This window comes from Thamnophis sirtalis, unplaced genomic scaffold, assembly GCF_051295495.1.
Source record: "Thamnophis sirtalis isolate CommonGarterSnake01/CBP01778 unplaced genomic scaffold, rThaSir2_p1.2 scaffold_8, whole genome shotgun sequence".
NCBI lineage: Eukaryota > Metazoa > Chordata > Lepidosauria > Squamata > Natricidae > Thamnophis > Thamnophis sirtalis.
This window is the reverse complement of record NW_028261388.1, coordinates 6,600,153-6,618,682: the sequence shown is the minus strand read 5'-3', so window position 1 is coordinate 6,618,682 and position 18,530 is coordinate 6,600,153. Positions and strand designations below refer to the sequence as shown.

The 18,530-nt window shown below is 43.4% G+C and overlaps 1 protein-coding gene across 1 annotated transcript in view; it reads left to right on the top strand.

Annotated features, from left to right (window-relative positions):
- Nucleotides 1-109: 109 nt before the first annotated feature.
- PRCP (prolylcarboxypeptidase) overlaps nt 110-18,530 on the top strand; it is a 44,788-nt gene continuing 26,367 nt past the window's right edge. Inside the window, exon 1 of the mRNA XM_087721016.1 lies at nt 110-300. Within this exon, the coding sequence (XP_087577142.1) occupies nt 127-300 (174 nt within the window). The 5' untranslated portion in view covers nt 110-126. The remainder of the gene's footprint in view (nt 301-18,530) is intronic.

Genomic DNA, 18,530 nt, shown 5'->3' with positions numbered 1-18,530 from the left:
CTCATTCGTCCGTCTCGGGATATGGGCGCGGCCAGACGGTTTTCGGCCCCGCCTCCTTCCCGGAATCCGGGTATAAAAAGGGGAGAAACGGCGGCAGTCTTGATTTCGGTCGCTTGCTGCACGGTTATGAGGGTGTTTGCAGGGCTGTGGGGCGGGTGGCTCTTCTGCCTCGCCTGGGTCGGCGTTTTCGGGCGCGCCCGGAGCATCTTCGCCCATCCTCGCCTCTACGCGGCCTCCCGTGCCGATTCCTCCCGGCTCGTGGGGCTGCGCGCTTACCGCACTTGCTATATCGCCCAGAAGGTAAGGAAGGAAGAGCCGGGCGGCTTCCTCTCGAGCCCTTTCGTCGCAAAACATCCTATATTTCTTCCTCAACCCTCTCCCTTCAGTTTCCCTTTTAATGGTGCCTGTCTCCAGTGGCGGTGAGTTCCTCATTCTAGAATAGAATATGGGAATGGAATAGGAATAGGACAGAATAGAATAGGAAAGAATACAGTAGGAAAGAATAGGATAGGAAAGAATAGAATAGGAAGGAATAGGATAGGATAGGATAGAAAAGAATAGAATAGAAAAAATAGAATTGGAAAGGATAGGATAGGAAAGAATAGATAGAATAGGAAAAATAGAATAAATAGGAAAAAATAGAATAGAATAGGAAAGAATAGGATAGGAAAGAATAGGATAGAAAAAAAGAATAGAATAGGAAAGAATAGAATAGGAAAGAATGGATGGAATAGAAAAATAGAATAGGAAAGAATAGGATAGGAAAGAATAGATAGAATAGGAAAGAATAGATAGAATAGGAAAGAATAGAACAGAATAGGAAAGGATAGGATAGGAAAGGATAGGATAGGAAAGGATAGGATAGGAAGGAATAAGATAGGAAAGAATAGAATAGGAAGGAATAGGATAGGATAGAAAAGAATAGAATAGAAAAAATAGAATTGGAAAGGATAGGATAGGAAAGAATAGATAGAATAGGAAAAATAGAATAAATAGGAAAAAATAGAATAGAATAGGATAGGAAAGAATAGGATAGGAAAGAATAGGATAGAAAAAAAAGAATAGAATAGGAAAGAATGGATGGAATAGAAAAAATAGAATAGGAAAGAATAGAACAGAATAGGAAAGGATAGGATAGGAAAGGATAGAAAAGAATAGAATACAATACAATTATTTATTGGCCAAGTGTGATTGGACACACAAGGCATTTGTCTTTGGTGCAGATGCTCTCAGTGTATATAAGGAGAATAAAATACATTCATCGAGAATAAAAAGAGAAGCCATCAAAAGCAATCAACCAAATGAACAGAAGTTGTGGGAGCTTCATCCCTGGAAGCTTTCAAGAAGAGACTGGACTGCCGTCTGTCAGAAACGATGTAGGGTCTCCTGCTTGGGCAGGTGGTTGGGGGTTGGACTAGATGACCTACAAAGGTCCCTTTCCAACTCTCTGAATCTGAAAAGTGGACTGGCAAGCAAGCCAATAAAAAGTGGTCTGAATTTAATGCCGTGATAACTTTAACCGTGGTTTTGCTGGATTCCTAGTAGCACATCCTCGATCCTACACAGTTTAGCAGGCCTTACCCATCGACATGCCCGGGACTATAGTGCATTTGACTCTGAGGTTGTGGGAAGACAGCAGAGGAGAATTTGCTGCAGGATGGAGGGATCCTAAATCAGGGTTGCTCAACCTTGGCCATTCTAAGTTATGTCTGTGATGGCCAATCTATGGCATGTGTGCCACAGGTGGCATGCAGTGCCCTCTCTATGGGCACAGGAGCCGTCACTCCAGTTCAACTCTGCCACGCATGCACATGTGCCTCCTGCTGGTCAGCTGGTTGTCGGGTCTCTGCCAAGCATGCCCCTGCATGTACGATGCGCATACACACACAGCTCCCTGCATGTGTCCGTCCCCCCCCGTGCATGCATGGCAGAGACCTGATGACCAGCTGACCAGTGGGAGGCAGCTGCATGTGCATGCAGGGTGCATGCGGGGGGGGGCGTGCGTGTGTGGGAGGGCATGGCGGGGGCGTGCATGGATTGCATTTTGGGGGTTCGGCCACTTTAGGCACTCAGTCCGGAAAAGATTAGCCATCACTGAGTTATGTGGACTTTAATTCCCAGAATTCTTCAATCGATGCGCAGCCAGTATACTGGCTGGGGAATTCTGGGAGTTGAAGTCCACACATCTCCCATGTTTTTGGAGTTGAGAAATGCTAGATTAGTGCATAATGTCAACCTGTCTTGTCTTGATGGACTAGGATGGCTGTTTCGAAAGGAACGGGGCTTGGGTAAGAGAAGAATGGATTGGGGAGAAAGTTTGCAAGATTGTGGAAAAAATATTGCAAATAGACGGTCCTTGGATGGCAGTCTGTGTATTAATTATTCTGACTTAAATGCTTTTCTGATGTCTTTGGAAAGTTTGATGCTGAACATCAGGCTTATCAATGAAATAAGCCACTATCATTTGATATAGTCCTTGACTTACAATCACAATTGAGCCCAAAATTTCTGTTGCTAAGCAAGAGAGTGAAGCCATTTTTGTCCCACTTTATGACCTTTTCTTGCCACAGTTGTTGAGTGAGTCACTGAAATTAAGTTAAGTTACACGGTTGTTAAGTGAATCTGGAATCCGTCATAAATATGAGTTGTTTGCCAAGGGTCTGAATTTTGGTCATGTGACCATGGGGATGCTGGAACGGTTGCGTGAAAAATGGTGATGAGTCTCTTTCAGTGGCATTAAACGGTCGCTAAACGAATAGTGTAGCCTTTCTTGTCATTGTGCATCGTCTATACAACAAAATTGGTTTTAGCCTCACTGGTGCAATCCATGTCAAAAAATACAAACAACATAAATAGCATAAAGAATAATCCCTGTGCAAGTAATTAAGGGGGGGAAAAGAAAGAAAAACTAGTCATACGTTTCTGCGTGGAGTGATTGTGGTTGTGTTTAAGAGTCTTAACAGCCCAAGGATAAAAACTATTTTTAAACCTATTTGTTCGACTAGCTACGCTTCTGCCCCATGATAGAAGTGTGAAGAGACACTGACCGAGGTGTGAATCGTCTGTGATTGTAAGTCAAAGATTACTTGTAATAATTGGATGAGTAATGCTGACTTTTAAGGTGTGATTTTGAGAGTTTGCTGAGTTTTCAGAAGCTCAACTTCTATGCAAGATGTGTGTATATATGTGTGTGTGTGTGTTGTATTTGTGCTGATAAAAAAATAAAGGGAGACTAGTATAGATCTATTTCAAGCTATTTAGCTCTCATCAGCTAGCCATACCCTTACTGGGATGAGAACTAAATAGCTTGAAATAGCTGATGAGAGCTAAATAGCTTGAAATAGATCTATACTAGTCTCCCTTTATTTATTTATCAGCACAAATACAACACAAATGTAACAAAGGCAACAGTAAAAATATTGGGTTTCTGTCTGGATGGTCTCTTGTGATGAGCCGATAGACAGAGAAAGGAAGCAGTAGGTTTCCTCCCATATTTGAGTATACCAGGGGTTGTGACACTAAATACATATGTTAACTAACTTGCAAGTTAGCAATAGCAGTAGACTTATATACCGCTTCATAGGGCTTTCAGCCCTCTCTAAGCGGTTTACAGAGAGTCAGCATATTGCCTCCAACAATCTGGGTCCTCATTTTACCCACCTCGGAAGGATGGAAGGCTGAGTCAACCCTGAGCCGGTGAGATTTGAACCGCTGAACTGCTGATCTAGCAGTAGCCTGCAGTGCTGCATTTAACCACTGTGCCACCTTGGAGTTAGTTAACATATGTTCCACTCTTGCTTCCTGGAATTCTTTCCAGCACAATTGTACTGGTGCTTTCAAGAAAAGAGTGGAGTGTCTTCTGTCAGAAATGATGTAGGGCAGGGATGGTTAACCCTTGTAGTGGCGAGTGCCCACAGCACAATACCCCCAAAATGCAATGCAAGTGCCCCCCTGTGCATGCGCCCCACCCCCTTGCATGCGTGCACATTCCCTGCACATGTGCCCTGCCCCCCCGCATGCCCATTTTTGGCTTCCAGGTTGGTGCAGCAGATTTCCAGGCCCAAAATGGGGCGCGGGGCAGCCTGCACCAACCTGAAAGCCAAACTGGGGCATGGGAGAGTCGCACGAGACCCCAAAATGCTATGCGTGCCCCCCTGTGCATGCACGGACGTCCCCACATGGAGGCTAGAGAACTGAAGAACAGCTGCCCAGTGGGAGGTGCGCATGTATGCACGGTGGAGCTGGGTTGGGGGGGCGACAGCTGGAGTGCCCGCAGAGAGGGCTCTGCATGCCACCTGTGGGCATGTGTGCTGTATGTTTGCCATCACAGATGTAGGCTCTTGTATTTGGTGGGCTGGGGGGTTGGACTAGATGACCTACAAGGTCCCTTCTGACTCTGCTATTCTGTTCTGTTGCATTTCTCCTCAAAAGTGGCAATGTTACATTCATTTGTACAGTTAGAAGTGGAGACAGATGTGTGACTCTCTGACTGGAATGTTAAATGGCTGTTTGTGCTTTCCCAATAGGTCTCTTAAGCAAGCTGGTGATGTGGCAAATAGGTTGAACGTTATACTCTTGCCACAGGTGAATTTGCTTCCTGTTCAATTGGGACATCCTAAGCTAATGAAACAAAATGAAATTCAATGGTGAAAAAAGTAAGGTTCTACATGTAAGGCAAGGAAAACCAAATGCACAGGTACAGGATAGGTGGTACCTTGTTCAACAGTAGTAACTGTGAGGGGGATCTTGGAGTCCTAGTGGACAACCGCTTAAATAGGAGCCAACCATGTGCAGCAGCTGCCAAAAAAGCCAACACATATTCAACGTTATTTATTTATCAGCACAAATACAACACAAATGTAACAAAGGCAACAGTAAAAATATTGGGTTTCTGTCTGGATGGTCTCTTGTGACGAGCTGATAGACAGAGAAAGGAAGCAGTAGACTTCCTCCCATATTTGGGCATAACAGGGGTTGTGACACTAAATACATACCTATTTCCCTGGCTCAGCTGATAAAGGAGGAGAACCTTGTGGCTTAGTAGTTAACACATCTGCCTAAGATGTAATACAGCACAGGTTCTAATCCCAGTAAGGCTAGTTGATGAGAGCTAAATAGCTTGAAATAGATCTATACTAGTCTCCCTTTATTTATTTATCAGCACAAATACATATATATATTTGCGCGTCCTAGCAGGCGGTTGGTATGACAGAATTTATTTCAGCCATGATAAATCTGTAATTGACATGGGGGTGGGTGGGCTGCAAATCAGTTACATTTTAAGTGGCATAAAAGTTGACCCAGCTTTTGGTTTTGGGGAGTTGATGGTAAGATGAGTTGATGTAAACATTTAACAATACAGTACAATGTTGGCCATGTAAATAGCATACATGCGATTATATGCTGTGAAAATGGAAAAAAAACAACCCTTTATATACCAAAAGTTGCTCCAGCCGTGCAAGCAATTTTTTTTTTTTTAAAGTTAGATCTAATCTGTTTTTGATTCTTCTTATTTACTGTCTTGTGACCATCTTGTCCTAACCAGAAATAAAAGAGGCTTCTGTCTTTAAGATGTGATGTGCCCTGCCTTCCCTCTGCCAACCACAGATCTCTGAAAACTTGTGGAATTACACCCTTTGAAAATCTTGTATTTTTATAGCCCTGTGAACCGTCGCCAAGATTTCAGTGGTTTTTTTTTTCTTTGAAGACATTTCCCTTCTCCTCCAAGAAGCTTCTTCAGCGCTGACTGGATAGTGGGGAATGGAAGGATTTAGACTCCTTGCAGACAGCTGGTCATTTGTGTCTTTTTTTAGAGAGTCGTTGTGGCCACTTGGAAGTTTGTCTGTGTCCTCCGGGTCACCCGAGTGGTTCAAATGGGTGTGGCGCCTTCTTGGCTGCAGGATGCTTTCTGCCCCTGTGTCCCTTCAATTTTGAGGTGACCCTACTATTCAGGTGACACAGATAAGCCTCCAAGTGGCCTCAATGACTCTCTAAAAAGGATGCAAATGACCAGCTATCTGCAAGGAGGATAAATCCTTCCATTCCCCACCATCCAGTCAGAGCTGAAGAAGCTTCTTGGAGGAGAAGTGAAACAGCTTCAGGGAAAAACAAGAAAATCCAGTTGCCCCTTGAAAAAAGCACCTTTGGGACAACCATGACCTGGATGACGGAGAATCTCCATAGACAACCAACAGCTTGGATTGGACCTGGAAGCATACCGACAACCATTGAAGCTTTGCACAACAATGGTGTTATGCATGGCACGCTAGAGGCATCCAAAACTCTGCCACTGCAACCTTTGCCAATTGTAGCTTCTAAATAGTCTTCAAGGGTTAGTCCCACGTAGAGAGCACATTGCAGTAATCTAACCCAGAGATTAGCAGGGTGTGAGTGAGGCTTCTCTGGCAGACATTTCCACAGCCAAGTGACCCGAACTGGGAAAAAATAAAACCACACTGGGGTGAAACAATAGCCTTTGAATAGCTGGGAAAGTGCGGAAGTTGTTGTTTGCATATTCCCAGTGAAATTTTATTTCTATGCACTTATCTGTAGGTCACACTGCAGATTTGACTTCTTTAAGGATGTCCGGATATGAAGAACTTCCTGGCCCATTTACAGTTTTTTTTCCCCCTTCAAGACACTGGCTTGGAGCATAAGAAAACTCCAGCAATTATGGTCTCATCCCGCTGTAAGAGTGTGTGTGTGTGTGTGTGTAAGATACCTTTCACCCTGGCTTCGCTGATAACAGATAAGAGCCTGTGGCCTAATGGCTAAGATGTCTGCCTAGTATGTAATATAGCCCAGGTTCAAATCCCAGTAAGGGTGTGGCTAGCTGATGAGAGCTAAATAGCTTGAAATAGTTCTATACTAGTCTCGCTTTATTTATTTATCAGCACAAATGCAACTATATATATATATATGTGTGTGTGTGTGTGTGTGTGTGTGTGTGTATTTTTGTGTGTGTGTGTGTGTATTTGTGTTGCATTTGTGTTGATAAATAAATAATCAGCACAAATGCAACACAAATGCAACAAAAAGGCAACATTAAAAATAATGGCTTTCTGTCTGGATGGTCTCTTGAGATAAGCCGATAGACAGAGAAAGGAAACAGTATTTTCCCTCCCATATTTGGGCATATCAGGGGTTGTGACACAATATATATACATAACATACATAAGTGCTTAGTGAGCAGTGTATTGTCTGAGTCAATTTGCTAATAGCAATAGCAATAGCAGTTAGACTTATATACCGCTTCATAGGGCTTTCAGCCCTCTCTAAGCGGTTTACAGAGTCAGCATATTGCCCCCAACAATCCAGGTCCTCATTTTACCCACCTCGGAAGGATGGAAGGCTGAGTCAACCCTGAGCCGGTGAGATTTGAATAGCCGAACTGCAGAACTGCAGTCAGCTGAAGTAGCCTGCAGTGCTGCATTTAACCACTGCTCCACCTCGGCTCTAATACATAATATTATTTACATAGACATAGTAATAGAAGAATAGAATAGAATAAAATAACAGAGTTGGAAGGGACCTTGGAGGTCTTCTAGTCCAACCCCCTGCCTAGGCAGGAAACCCTACACCACTTCAGACAAATCGATATCCAACATCTTCTTAAAGACTTCCAGTGTTGGGGCATTCAGAACTTCTGGAGGCAAGCTGTTCCACTGATTAATTGTTGTCACTGTTAGGAAATTTCTCCTTAGTTCTAGGTTGCTTCTCTCCTTGATTAGTTTCCACCCATTGCTTCTTGTCCTGCCCTTGGGTGCTTAATAATAATCTTTTAATTTCTAACTTTTACGTGTGTGAAGTCACAGTAATATATTATGTGACAGTATACATTTTCCCAATTTCTAATTTCTACCTCTTTTTTTCATTAATAAGACAAATCCTACATTACAAAGTATTCTGTATCTATCCATCACCTCTTGCCCCTTTTTAGTATTTCAACTCTTGTTGGCTTTTTAACCAATCTCACATACTCCTCCCTTGGGTCCTTATGTCTTCTTGCATCAATCATACTTAATCTAAATATTTTATTTGCCCCTATGTCTGTCTCATGCCTTCCCATTTCTAAGCATCTGCCAACAACTCCATCACTTCTGCGGGATCTCCCTCTCTGTCCTCTTCCCCATAGTAAATTTCCTAATCTGGTCTCAATCGTCTTTTTATTCTGCCAGCCAAAAAAAGTCTTGGGAGAGGTAGTCTAATAATACAATACAATACAATACAATACAATACAATACAATACAATACAATACAATACAATACAATACAATACAATACAATAGCAGAGTTGGAAGGGACCTTGGAGGTCTTCTAGTCCAACCCCCTGCCTAGGCAGGAAACCCTATACCACTTCAGACAAATGGCTATCCAACCTCTTCTTAAAGACTTCCAGTGTTGGGGCATTCACAACTTCTGGAGGCAAATTGTTCCACTAATTGTTCTCATTGTCAGGAAATTTCTCCTCAGTTCTAGGTAGCTTCTCTCCTTGATTAGTTTCCACCCATTGCTTCTTGTCCTGCCTTCAGGGGCTTTGGAGAATAACAGAACAGAATAAAAGAATAAGAGAGTAGGAAGGGACCTTGGAGGTCTTCTAGCCCAATCTCCTGCTCAAGCAGGAAACCCTACACCACTTCAGACAAATGGTTGTCCAATCTCTTCTTTAAAACTTCCAGTATCAGAGCATTTACAACCTCTGGAGGCAAGTTGTCCGACTGATTGATCTCACTGTCAGGAAATTTCTCCTCAGTTCTAAGTTGCTTCTCTCCTTGATTAGTTTCCACCCATTGGTTCTTCTCCTGCCTTCAGGTGCCTTGGAGAATAGCTTGATCCTCTCTTCTTTGTGGCAACCCCTGAGATATTGGAAGACTGCTATCATGTCTACCCTAGTCCTTCTTTTCATTTCATTAGTCCTTGACATATGACAACAATTCCAGCTGATAAGCAAGACAGTAATAGCAATAGCAGCTATATTTGAATATCGTTCTATAGCACGGTATTACAAGATGGTTAAGTGGGTTTTGCTCCATTTTAACATCTTTCTTCGCCACACTTGATAAGCGAATTATGCCATCGTTAAACGAATCTGGATTCTCCCCCCCCCCCCCCCATTGAATTTGCTTGTCGGAGACCAGCCCGGAAGGGACAGAGCAGCCATCCTAAATACCTGCCGGTTGCTAAGCAACCAGATTTTGATCACGTGACCACGAGGATGCTGCCATCCTTGTGGTCACGTGGATGTTAAGTGTGAAAACTGGTTATAAGTCACTTTTTTTTCAGTGCCTAAATTTTAATGTTCGTTCTTACTGGGGAATTCTTGGAATTGAAAAGCACAATCTTAAAATTGCTGAGGTTAGATAATACTGTGCTGATCTGTATTCAGAGGAGGAAGGAGCATGACTGGAGTGGAAGTGGGATAAATTATGTGTGGGCAGGTCGTTAGTGAAGTGGGTATAGAAGGAAGTATCTCCAGCAGGAACTGGTTCTAAAGCCAGAGGGAGGATTGATTTGTGATTTTCTGCAGAAAATCATAAGCTTCAGATATCATCAGAATCAGACAGTAACCAGGATATGTTTAGCGTGTGTTTAAGTAGTGTGACTCCTCATCTTAGCTTGTGTGTGTGTGCGTAAAAACCTGTTTCTCACACTGAGTTTCTGAAGCAGCCTCTCTCCTTTCCAGTTCAGAGTAACCTGTGAGCGCTAAATTTATTTATTTCTCCCTCTTTCTCTCTCTCTTTCTTTCTCTCTTTCTCTTTTCCTTCCTTCTTTCCTCTTTCTCTCTTTTCCTTCCTGCCTTCCTGCCTTCTTTCCTTTTTCTTTTTTTTCTTTTTCTTTCTTCCTTCCTTTCTCTTTCTCTCTCTCTTTCCCTTCCTTCCTTCCACTTTCCTTCTGCCTTTCTCTCTCTCTCTTTTTCTTTCTTTTCCTTCCTGCCTTCTTTCCTCTCTTTCTCTGTTCCTTCCTTCTTTCCTCTTTCTCTCTTTTCCTTCCTGCCTTCTTTCCTCTTTCTTTCTTTTTCTTTCTCTTCCTTCCTTCCTCTTTCTTTCTCTCTTTTTCCTTCCTTCCTTCCTTCCTTCCTTCCTTCCTTCCTTCCTTCCTTCCTTCCTTCCTTCCCTTCCTTCCTTCCTCCCATTTTCCTTTTGCCTTTCTTTCTCTCTCTTTCTCTCTTTTTCTTCCTTCTTTTTTTCTTTCTTTCTGTATTTCTCTCTCTCTTTCCTTCCTTCCTTCCTTCCTTCCTTCCTTTCTTTCTTTCTTTCTTTCTTTCTTTCTTTCTACTTTTCAAAAGCCATTTTGAACCCACATAAACGTTGTCTTAAAAGCAAATGCAGCCGCACAGAGTGCAAAATAAATTGCCATTTAATCTACAGGAGGTTTGCACCGTAGGTATCATTCTGACAAATTTGAGAGCACGGGCAGCTTTGTGCTGCAAGGCAACACACATCATTTTGTGTATGCTGCTTGGAGCTGTATGCCAGCAAGATGGGAGGCTCTATAAATTCAATAAGTAGAATTTATTCGGTAGAATGGCCCAACTCCAAAAGTGGGAACTAATAGATCAGTGCTCTTATGTTGGTAAATAAGACAAATGATTCATGACTTTGTTTAAAACACACATGATCCCTCAGCTAAATGCAGTATGTGCAGACTGCACATACTGCATAATTAATTAATTATGCCGCCCGAGCGATTGTGGGTGCACCTCGGTACACCCACGTTACACCTATCCTCTGCGAGCTGCACTGGCTACCGATCGGTCTCCGGATACGCTTCAAAGTGCTAGTCGTAACTTATAAAGCCCTTCATGGTATTGGACCTGGGTACTTGAGAGACCGCCTGCTGCCAATTACTTCCCAAAGACCCGTCAGATCTCACAGGGTCGGCCTCCTCCGGGTTCCGTCCACCAGCCAATGCCATCTGGCTACTACCCAGGGGAGGGCCTTCTCTGTAGCAGCTCCGGCCCTTTGGAATGAACTCCCCGTGGAGATCCGGACCCTCACCTCTCTCCAGGCCTTCCGGAAAGCCGTCAAAACCTGGCTGTGCCAGCAGGCCTGGGGTTGATGAGTTCCCCTCCCCTCTCGACTGGTATGGCTGTGTGATTTTCGCGTATTTTAATTATGTGTACTGTTGTTTATGTTCCCTTTCCCCCCTGACTTGTTCGCCGCCCTGAGTCCCTCCTGGAGAAGGGCGGCATACAAATAAACCAAATACAAATACAAATACAAAAAAAGAAAAGAAAGTCAGATATTCATTAGTATGGCAAAATGTTGCTTCTGTATAATGCTAAATTAATGATAGACACAATTCAAAAGTAAAAGCAGAAGGAAGTCTGTTGCTCAAGCAAATTCTTCTTCCCCATATTGGAAAATAAAATCCATGCTGCCCTGAACAGAGAATCAGTGAAACTTTGATAGTCAAAAAGAAAACTTGATTGAACTTGATTCTTACTTACTCAGTGCCCCTGTTGCGCAACTGTTTGTGAAACCTGCATGCATTTATCTTCAACCACTCCTTCGTAATGATCGGAGGTTTCCCTGTATAGTATGTGGGATCATCACCACACCCGAAAACTAAACATTTGGGCCACATGGTTTAGGTGGATCTATTCCTGAAACTCTGGTTTGCTAGATGGTTCTCTAGTGAGAGATGGACTGGATTTCTTCATTACCTAAGAGGTTCCCTTAGAATAAATCAGTGGCTTTCAGACATTGGCAAGGTTAAGATAGTGGCGACGTCAACTCCTAGAATATTTACAAAGTTATGGCATCAGATACAGTTACAGTTCCTCGAGTTACAACCATAATTGAGCCCCAAATTTATGTGACTCAAGTGAAGCATTTTGCCCCGTTTTACAACTTTTCTTGCCACAGTGGTTAAGCGAATCATTGCATTTAACCATGTTGCAATGGTCGTAAGTATAGAAGCAACTCTGCTGAATTTATTACAGGCCGTCCTCAAATTACAACTTAGTGGCCATCCAAAGTTGCAACGGCACTGGGAAAAAAAAGAAACACGTGGCCATTTTTCGCACTTAACAACCGTTGCAGCATCCCCACAGTCACGTGATCACAATTGGGACCTTTGGCAACTGGCATGTATTTATAACAGTTGGATTGTCCCAGGGCCATGCGTGTGCTAGAAACCAGAACAACAGCTGGCCGGCATACACATGCGTGCCAGCCAGCTGGTCTTTGAGTTTCTGCAGCTCAAGTGCGCACGGACGCATGCCTGTTCTGGTTTGGGCACTCGGTGCCAAAAAGGTTCGCCAGCTGGTCTTCATGCGCGCCGGAGCCGCAGAAACTTTAAAGGCTGGTGTGCATGTGCCGGAGCCCTGGAAACACGAAGACTAGCTGGGCATGCACACTTGGTCTTCGGTTTTCCCCGTGAATACCAGCTGGCCAGTATGCGTGCACATGCCTGAGCTCCGGCAACCCGAAGACTAGCTGGGCGGTGCGCATGCCAGCTGGTCTTCACGCATTCTGGAGTGCCGAAGACCTGGTACACATGCACACGCCAGCCAGCTGGTCTTCAGGGACTCACATGCGAAGATTAGCTGGCTGGCCCGCACATGTGCGCCAGAAATCAGAAGAACAGTTGGCGATGGAGCATGTGCCTACAGAGAGGGCTATGGGTGCCACCTCTGGCATGTGTGCCATAAGTTCGCCATCATGGACCTAAATGATGTTGGCCGTGATATTTTGTGTGGTTGATTATGGAGCTAAATCTTCGGCCGTTACAGTAATTGTCTTCTAACCTTCCCACTCCTTTCGGTTTCCCTCTGTCTTAGCCTAGCCACACCTGTAAACTCTTGGCAGTTAACAAAAATAAAACAATTAGTGGGTGAAAGGTATGGAGTAGTTTCAGTAGCCGAATAACTACTGCACCAATTGCCAAGCACCGAAAATGCAATCAGGTTACAGCCATCAGAACTCCAGAATTGGGTCTAAATAGCTTTTTTTTTAAGGGCAAGGAAGGGGGGCTATGTTGTAACTTGGAATGGACATTGAGGACTAGCTGTAGTGCAATTTGTTTTTGTAACAACTTTCCTGATTAATTTTCCATGTTAGCTGTAATGGTGATAAACAAATTCATGTTTTAGGTTTTGAAAAAATACCTGAATTCATCTGTCTCAAAATGTTGGTCTAAAATGGTATAGCTTCTGAAATGGTATCTGTCTGAGCAGGGGGCTAGACTAGAAGACCTCCAAGGTCCCTTCCAAATCCTATTCTATTCTATTTCATATTCTATTCTATATTCTATTCTATATTCCATCCCATCCCATCCTCTATTTTCTATATTATTCTATTTTCTATCCCATCCCATCCTATCCTATCCCATCTTCTATTTTCTATTCTTTTACATTCTATTTTCTATTTTATTTTCTATCCGATTTTCTATTCCATTCCACTCCACTCCACTCTATTCTAAAATATGATTCGTGACAGGTGTGCAAAGTTTGAAATAAAAGTTTTGTTTTCATGAAAAGAGTCATCTCACCCCCGGGAGCTCTTCCACATCACACTCTTGAATAAATTCAACATCCTTGATATAAATATTCCTTGTATCAAGGGGTAGATATGAACTGCAAAAGCCGAAACGTTTTGTAAAGCATCTTGTAGCCCTTTGTGTTTGGAAGCGGTTAAATTACCTTATTTTATTCGGTATGTTTGTACAATAAATATGGCGTTACTTCAAAAGGCAGAAATGTTTGTTCTTTCTAGGTCTCTTCGGTTGACCCAGGAGATGTTCGGATATGTGCCAGAAGGTTTGCAGAGAAAGCAATAAAGTTAGTGTGGCTATAAGCAGGACTGAATAGTTGCTGGGGTTTACGGTTCCTTGCACAGCCAGCCAGACCTTCAGCCTGGATTTGGCATTTTTGTCCTCCTATCGCAAACTTGATTTCATTGAGGGCTGCATCAGGGTTGTGTTTGAGGGCATCAGGGAGCCAGGGTGGGCATGGCCACCTCAACAACACTCATTTCCGGGACACCTCTCCCAAGCCCCGTTTTTGGCTGTGACAGCCTCCAGCATTCTGCCAGCAAAAACATAGTTCGGGAGGGCCACGTGTGGTGCTCCTGAACTCCGTTTTCACTGGCTGAGTGTTGCAGGAGGCCGTCACAGCCAAAAACGGAGCTTGGGAGGGCTACACATGGTGCTCGTGATTTTTTTCTTTGATCAGTCACTGACGAGGATATTGTCTTAAGCTTGCTTGATTGTTATCTCCTGCTTAGTTCCTTGATGAAAGTATTGGTTTCTGCTTGATTGTTTGTCTGGTGTTAAGACATTCTTTTCTATTGGTAAAAAACAACAACAGCAGCAGCAGCAGGAAAAGGCAACGGTCCCAAGAGTGAAAAATGGCCATAAGTCCCTTTTTTGGGGTGCTGTTGTAACTTCGTACGGTTACTAAACAAACTGTTGTAAGCTGAGCATTTACCGTACCATCTATGTAATATGCATCTTTTTAAAGTTTAAAATTGCCAATCACCAATCAAATGGCAAATCTAGACAGCATCCTAAAAAGCAGAGACATCACCCTGTCAACAAAAGTGCTTATAGTCAAGGCGATGGTTTTGCCAGTTGCAATGGATGGCTGTGAAGGTTGGACCATAAGGAAGGCTGAGCATCAAAGAATGGAGGCCTTTGAACTCTGGTGCTGGAGAAAACTCCTGCGAGTTCCTTGGACTGCAAGACTATCCATCCGGGCAGTCTTAGAGGAGATCAACCCTGACTGCTCTTTGGAAGGCCAGATCCTGAAGGGGAAACTCAAATGCTTTGGCCACCTAATGAGAAGGAAAGACTCACTGGAGAAGAGCCTCATGCTGGGAAAGATGGAGGGCAAAAGAAGAAGGGGACGACAGAGAATGAGGTGGCTGGATGGAGTCACTGAAGCAGCAGGCATGAGCCTAAATGGACTCCAGAGGATGGTAGAGGACAGGAAGGCCTGGAGGAATGATGTCCATGGGGTCGTGATTGGCTGGACACAACTTTGCAACTAACAACAGCAACAACAACCAATCGAAGTGAAGGCAGTTTTCTGATGTTTTCCAGCCTTAATGCAAGAAACCGTAACGAGAGGCACCACGCTGATGATGATATACACAAAAGACCATGGATTGAACTCTTTCGTACCATGTCTGAACTGAGCGGCGTGGGAGAGCAATCTTCCGGCAACATCTGTCTGCACTGGGAAGTCTGCATTTGCACTTAAAATCCGAGAGTGACTCAAGAGAAGAGGAAGCTCGCATCCGGGTGTCATTAAGAGACATCCATCCCTTAGTTCATCAGCACATCAGGATGAAAGGAGCTGGCGTTTAAAAATAGCCATGGCACCAACATGTCTGGTTTCCCATTGCCATTGTTGGAAGAAATGTCCTTCTGGGTCCAGTTCCAAGTGGGGAAAAAGACACTGGATACCTGGCGGCTGTTTGGAAAGGTGGTTTTAATGGTGGACAGGATCACATGCCTTGAAGATGTTAGGTGAAGGGGAAAAAAGGGAAGAGATGTTGAGAGTCTCTGGGTTTTATGCCCTCTCTGGGCTTTTGAATCTGAGCTTGTATTCTGATTGGTTGTCAGGCTCCCATGGGGCCATGAAGCGGCAACTCTGTAGGCTGCCCTGAGTCCCAGGCTTGGTTGAGTCTTGCTGGGTGATGTAATCTTCCCAGGTGCCATGTGGTGAGATGGATAGAGCGCTGGTTTTACCTTTGTTGGATCTTGGGTGAGGGCATTTGCCTATGAATAGACCTAGCTATCTCTTTGTTAGCAGATTTTTTAAAATTATTTTTCCTTCTACAACACCTTACAGTCATTACATCAACATTGTTACGTCGTCATACCTGTACATGTATATAATATTTCGCTTCTATACTTACACACCTTTATTCATTGAGCCGAGGTGGCGCAGTGGTTAAATGCAGCACTGCAGGCTACTTCAGCTGACTTCAAATCTCACCGGCTCAAGGTTGACTCAGCCTTCCATCCTTTCGAGGTGGGTAAAATGAGGACCCGGATTGTTGTTGGGGGCAATATGCTGACTCTGTAAACCGCTTAGAGAGGGCTGAAGCCCTATGAAGCGGTATATAAGTCTAACTGCTATACATAGCTCTCTATATATTTATATATATATTGTTTTTTGGCTTAATTAATTTTATTCTTGTTTTGCAGCCATTGGTACCAATTGTTCCAAATTTCATAATATTCCGACTCTTCTTTATCTTTTAATTTCAGTGTTAATTTGTCCATCTCTGCACAATCCAAAGTTTTTTTTAATCACTAATTCATCCGAGGGGGTATTATTTTGTTTCCAGCATTGGGCAAATGCTATTCTACCTGTAGTTAGCAGATATGTTAGTATGTACTTAATTTTCTTTGCATATTTCCCTTTGATTATTCCCAGTAGAAAGATTTCACGTTTGTATTTCATCTGTTCTCCTGTAATTTCTTGCACCCATTTCCAAATTTTTGTCCAATATTTCTGTGCTTCTGGGCAGACCTAGCTGTCTCTTTATCTCTTAAGTGCAGGACATCTGCTGTGGACTATTGAGGAGGGGCTATTAAGAGTGAGTCTTTCCTGCCTAAAAATATGTTTTTCCATTTCTCATCCAGGGAAATATAATATTCTGCCTTTTTAATATTCCCTAGAATATTTCATTCTTCTTGGAGAGGGCTGGGTGTTAACGTCCTACACCTTGAAAGTTGGTTTGAAGGACTTTTCAGAAGAATAATTTGGGGGGTCACAACTCAATTTTTGGGGTTGTGCAAGAATAAATAAAGATGGGATCCAGACAGTTGTGAGGAAAGGAGAAATATTTATTCCTAAAAGAAAAAGAAAAACTCAACAGTTTGCTTTTAGGGGCAGGCAGCCGAGAAATGGGGTACAGCAGCAGATTTTTATAGGGGCTTATCCGGGGTGTGGAAGTGTCGATGTGCTGATTCTAGGGTGACACTTGAAAGGCGTGTGCACGCACATGTGTGTGGGTATGCATTCATGTGAACCTGCAGTTCCGCCGGGAGACCCTAATTTAATTAACTCTATTTGTGTTTGCAAACCTTATCCTTTGATACGTGGATTAGGTCAGGGTAACTTATTTTGGGGGTTTGAGGAAGTTTGCTCATTTTAGTTGATTAACTTTAAGTCTCAGCTCGACTGTCAGTTATCTAGTGGAGACACTGACCATAATTCACAGCCATTTAAATAAAAGAGGTTTTGTGGGACTAAGTGTGATTTACCGTATTTTTCAGAGTATAAGATGAACCTTTTTCCCTCAAAAAAGAGGCTGAAAATCTGGGTGCGTCTTATACACTGAATACAGCATTTCTGGCCTCCCGAAACCCCAGCCCCCTTTGCAAGAATGGCTGTGCATAGCCTTTAGGAGGCTTCAGGAGTGCTACTGGGGGCTGGGGAGGGCAGAAATGAGCGAAAAATGGGCCATTTTTTGCTCGTTTTTGTCCCTCACAACCCCAGGAGCACTTTGCAGGCCTCCTAAAGACTATGCATGCCCTTTCTGTGACAAAAACGGGCCCATTTTCGTGAAAAACGAGCTGTTTTTGGGAGGTCTGCAGAGTGCAAAACCTTTTTAAAAAAAAATTTGCCTCTTCAAAATCTTGGCGCATCTTATACTCCAGTGTGTCTTATACTCCAGAAAATACGGTATGTTTTCTCAGGTAGCCTAGGTCAGAAAAGGTTGCTAAAGGTGACCTGAAATGAATTCTCACAACATTTAACCATTACATCATCCTTGGAATGGTCAAAATACACACCCAGCCTCTCATTACATAAATAGAAAATAAATTTGGTATAAGAAAGAAGGTGTTGCTGTAAGGTTATTTCTATAAGGTATGCGCAGCCCGCCTACTCTGATGAATACTCAGTAGTAATTACTACTGGAAGCTTATCCTCAAGGAAGGAGCATGTAGGCAGCATCGTTGGTGTCATTGTGGCAGGTTGGGTAGGGAGTTGAAATGACAGAGAAGTAAGGAAAAATAGAATATTGTATGTGATGCCGGAGGAACACAATTGGGGAATATTGAAAAAAAACTATCTTGAAAGAAGCCCATAGGTAGGAGAAGGGGAAGAGGAGGAGAAGGGAAGAGAAGAGAAGAAGAAAGGATGAGAAGGGGAAGGGAAGAGAAGAGAAAAGGATGGGAAGGGAAGGATAAGAGAAAGGGAAGGGAAAAGAAGAGGAAGGAATGGGAAGAGAAGGAGAAGGGAAAGGGAAGAGAAGAGGATGGGATGGGAAGGGAAGAGGAAGGGATGGGAAGAGAAGGAGAAGGGGAAGAGAAGAGAAGGATGGGAAGAGAAGAGGAGAAGAGAAAGGGAAGGGAAGAAAAGAAAGTGATGGGAAGGGAAGGAAAAGGGAAGAGAAGAGAAAAGGATGGGAAGGGAAGAGAAGGAGAAGGAGAAGAGAAAGGGAAGAGAAGAAGAAAGGATGAGAAGGGGAAGGGAAGGGAAGAGAAAGGTTGGGAAGGGAAGAGAAAAGGATGGGAAGGATAAGAGAAAGGGAAGGGAAGGGAAGGATAAGAGAAAGGGAAGGGAA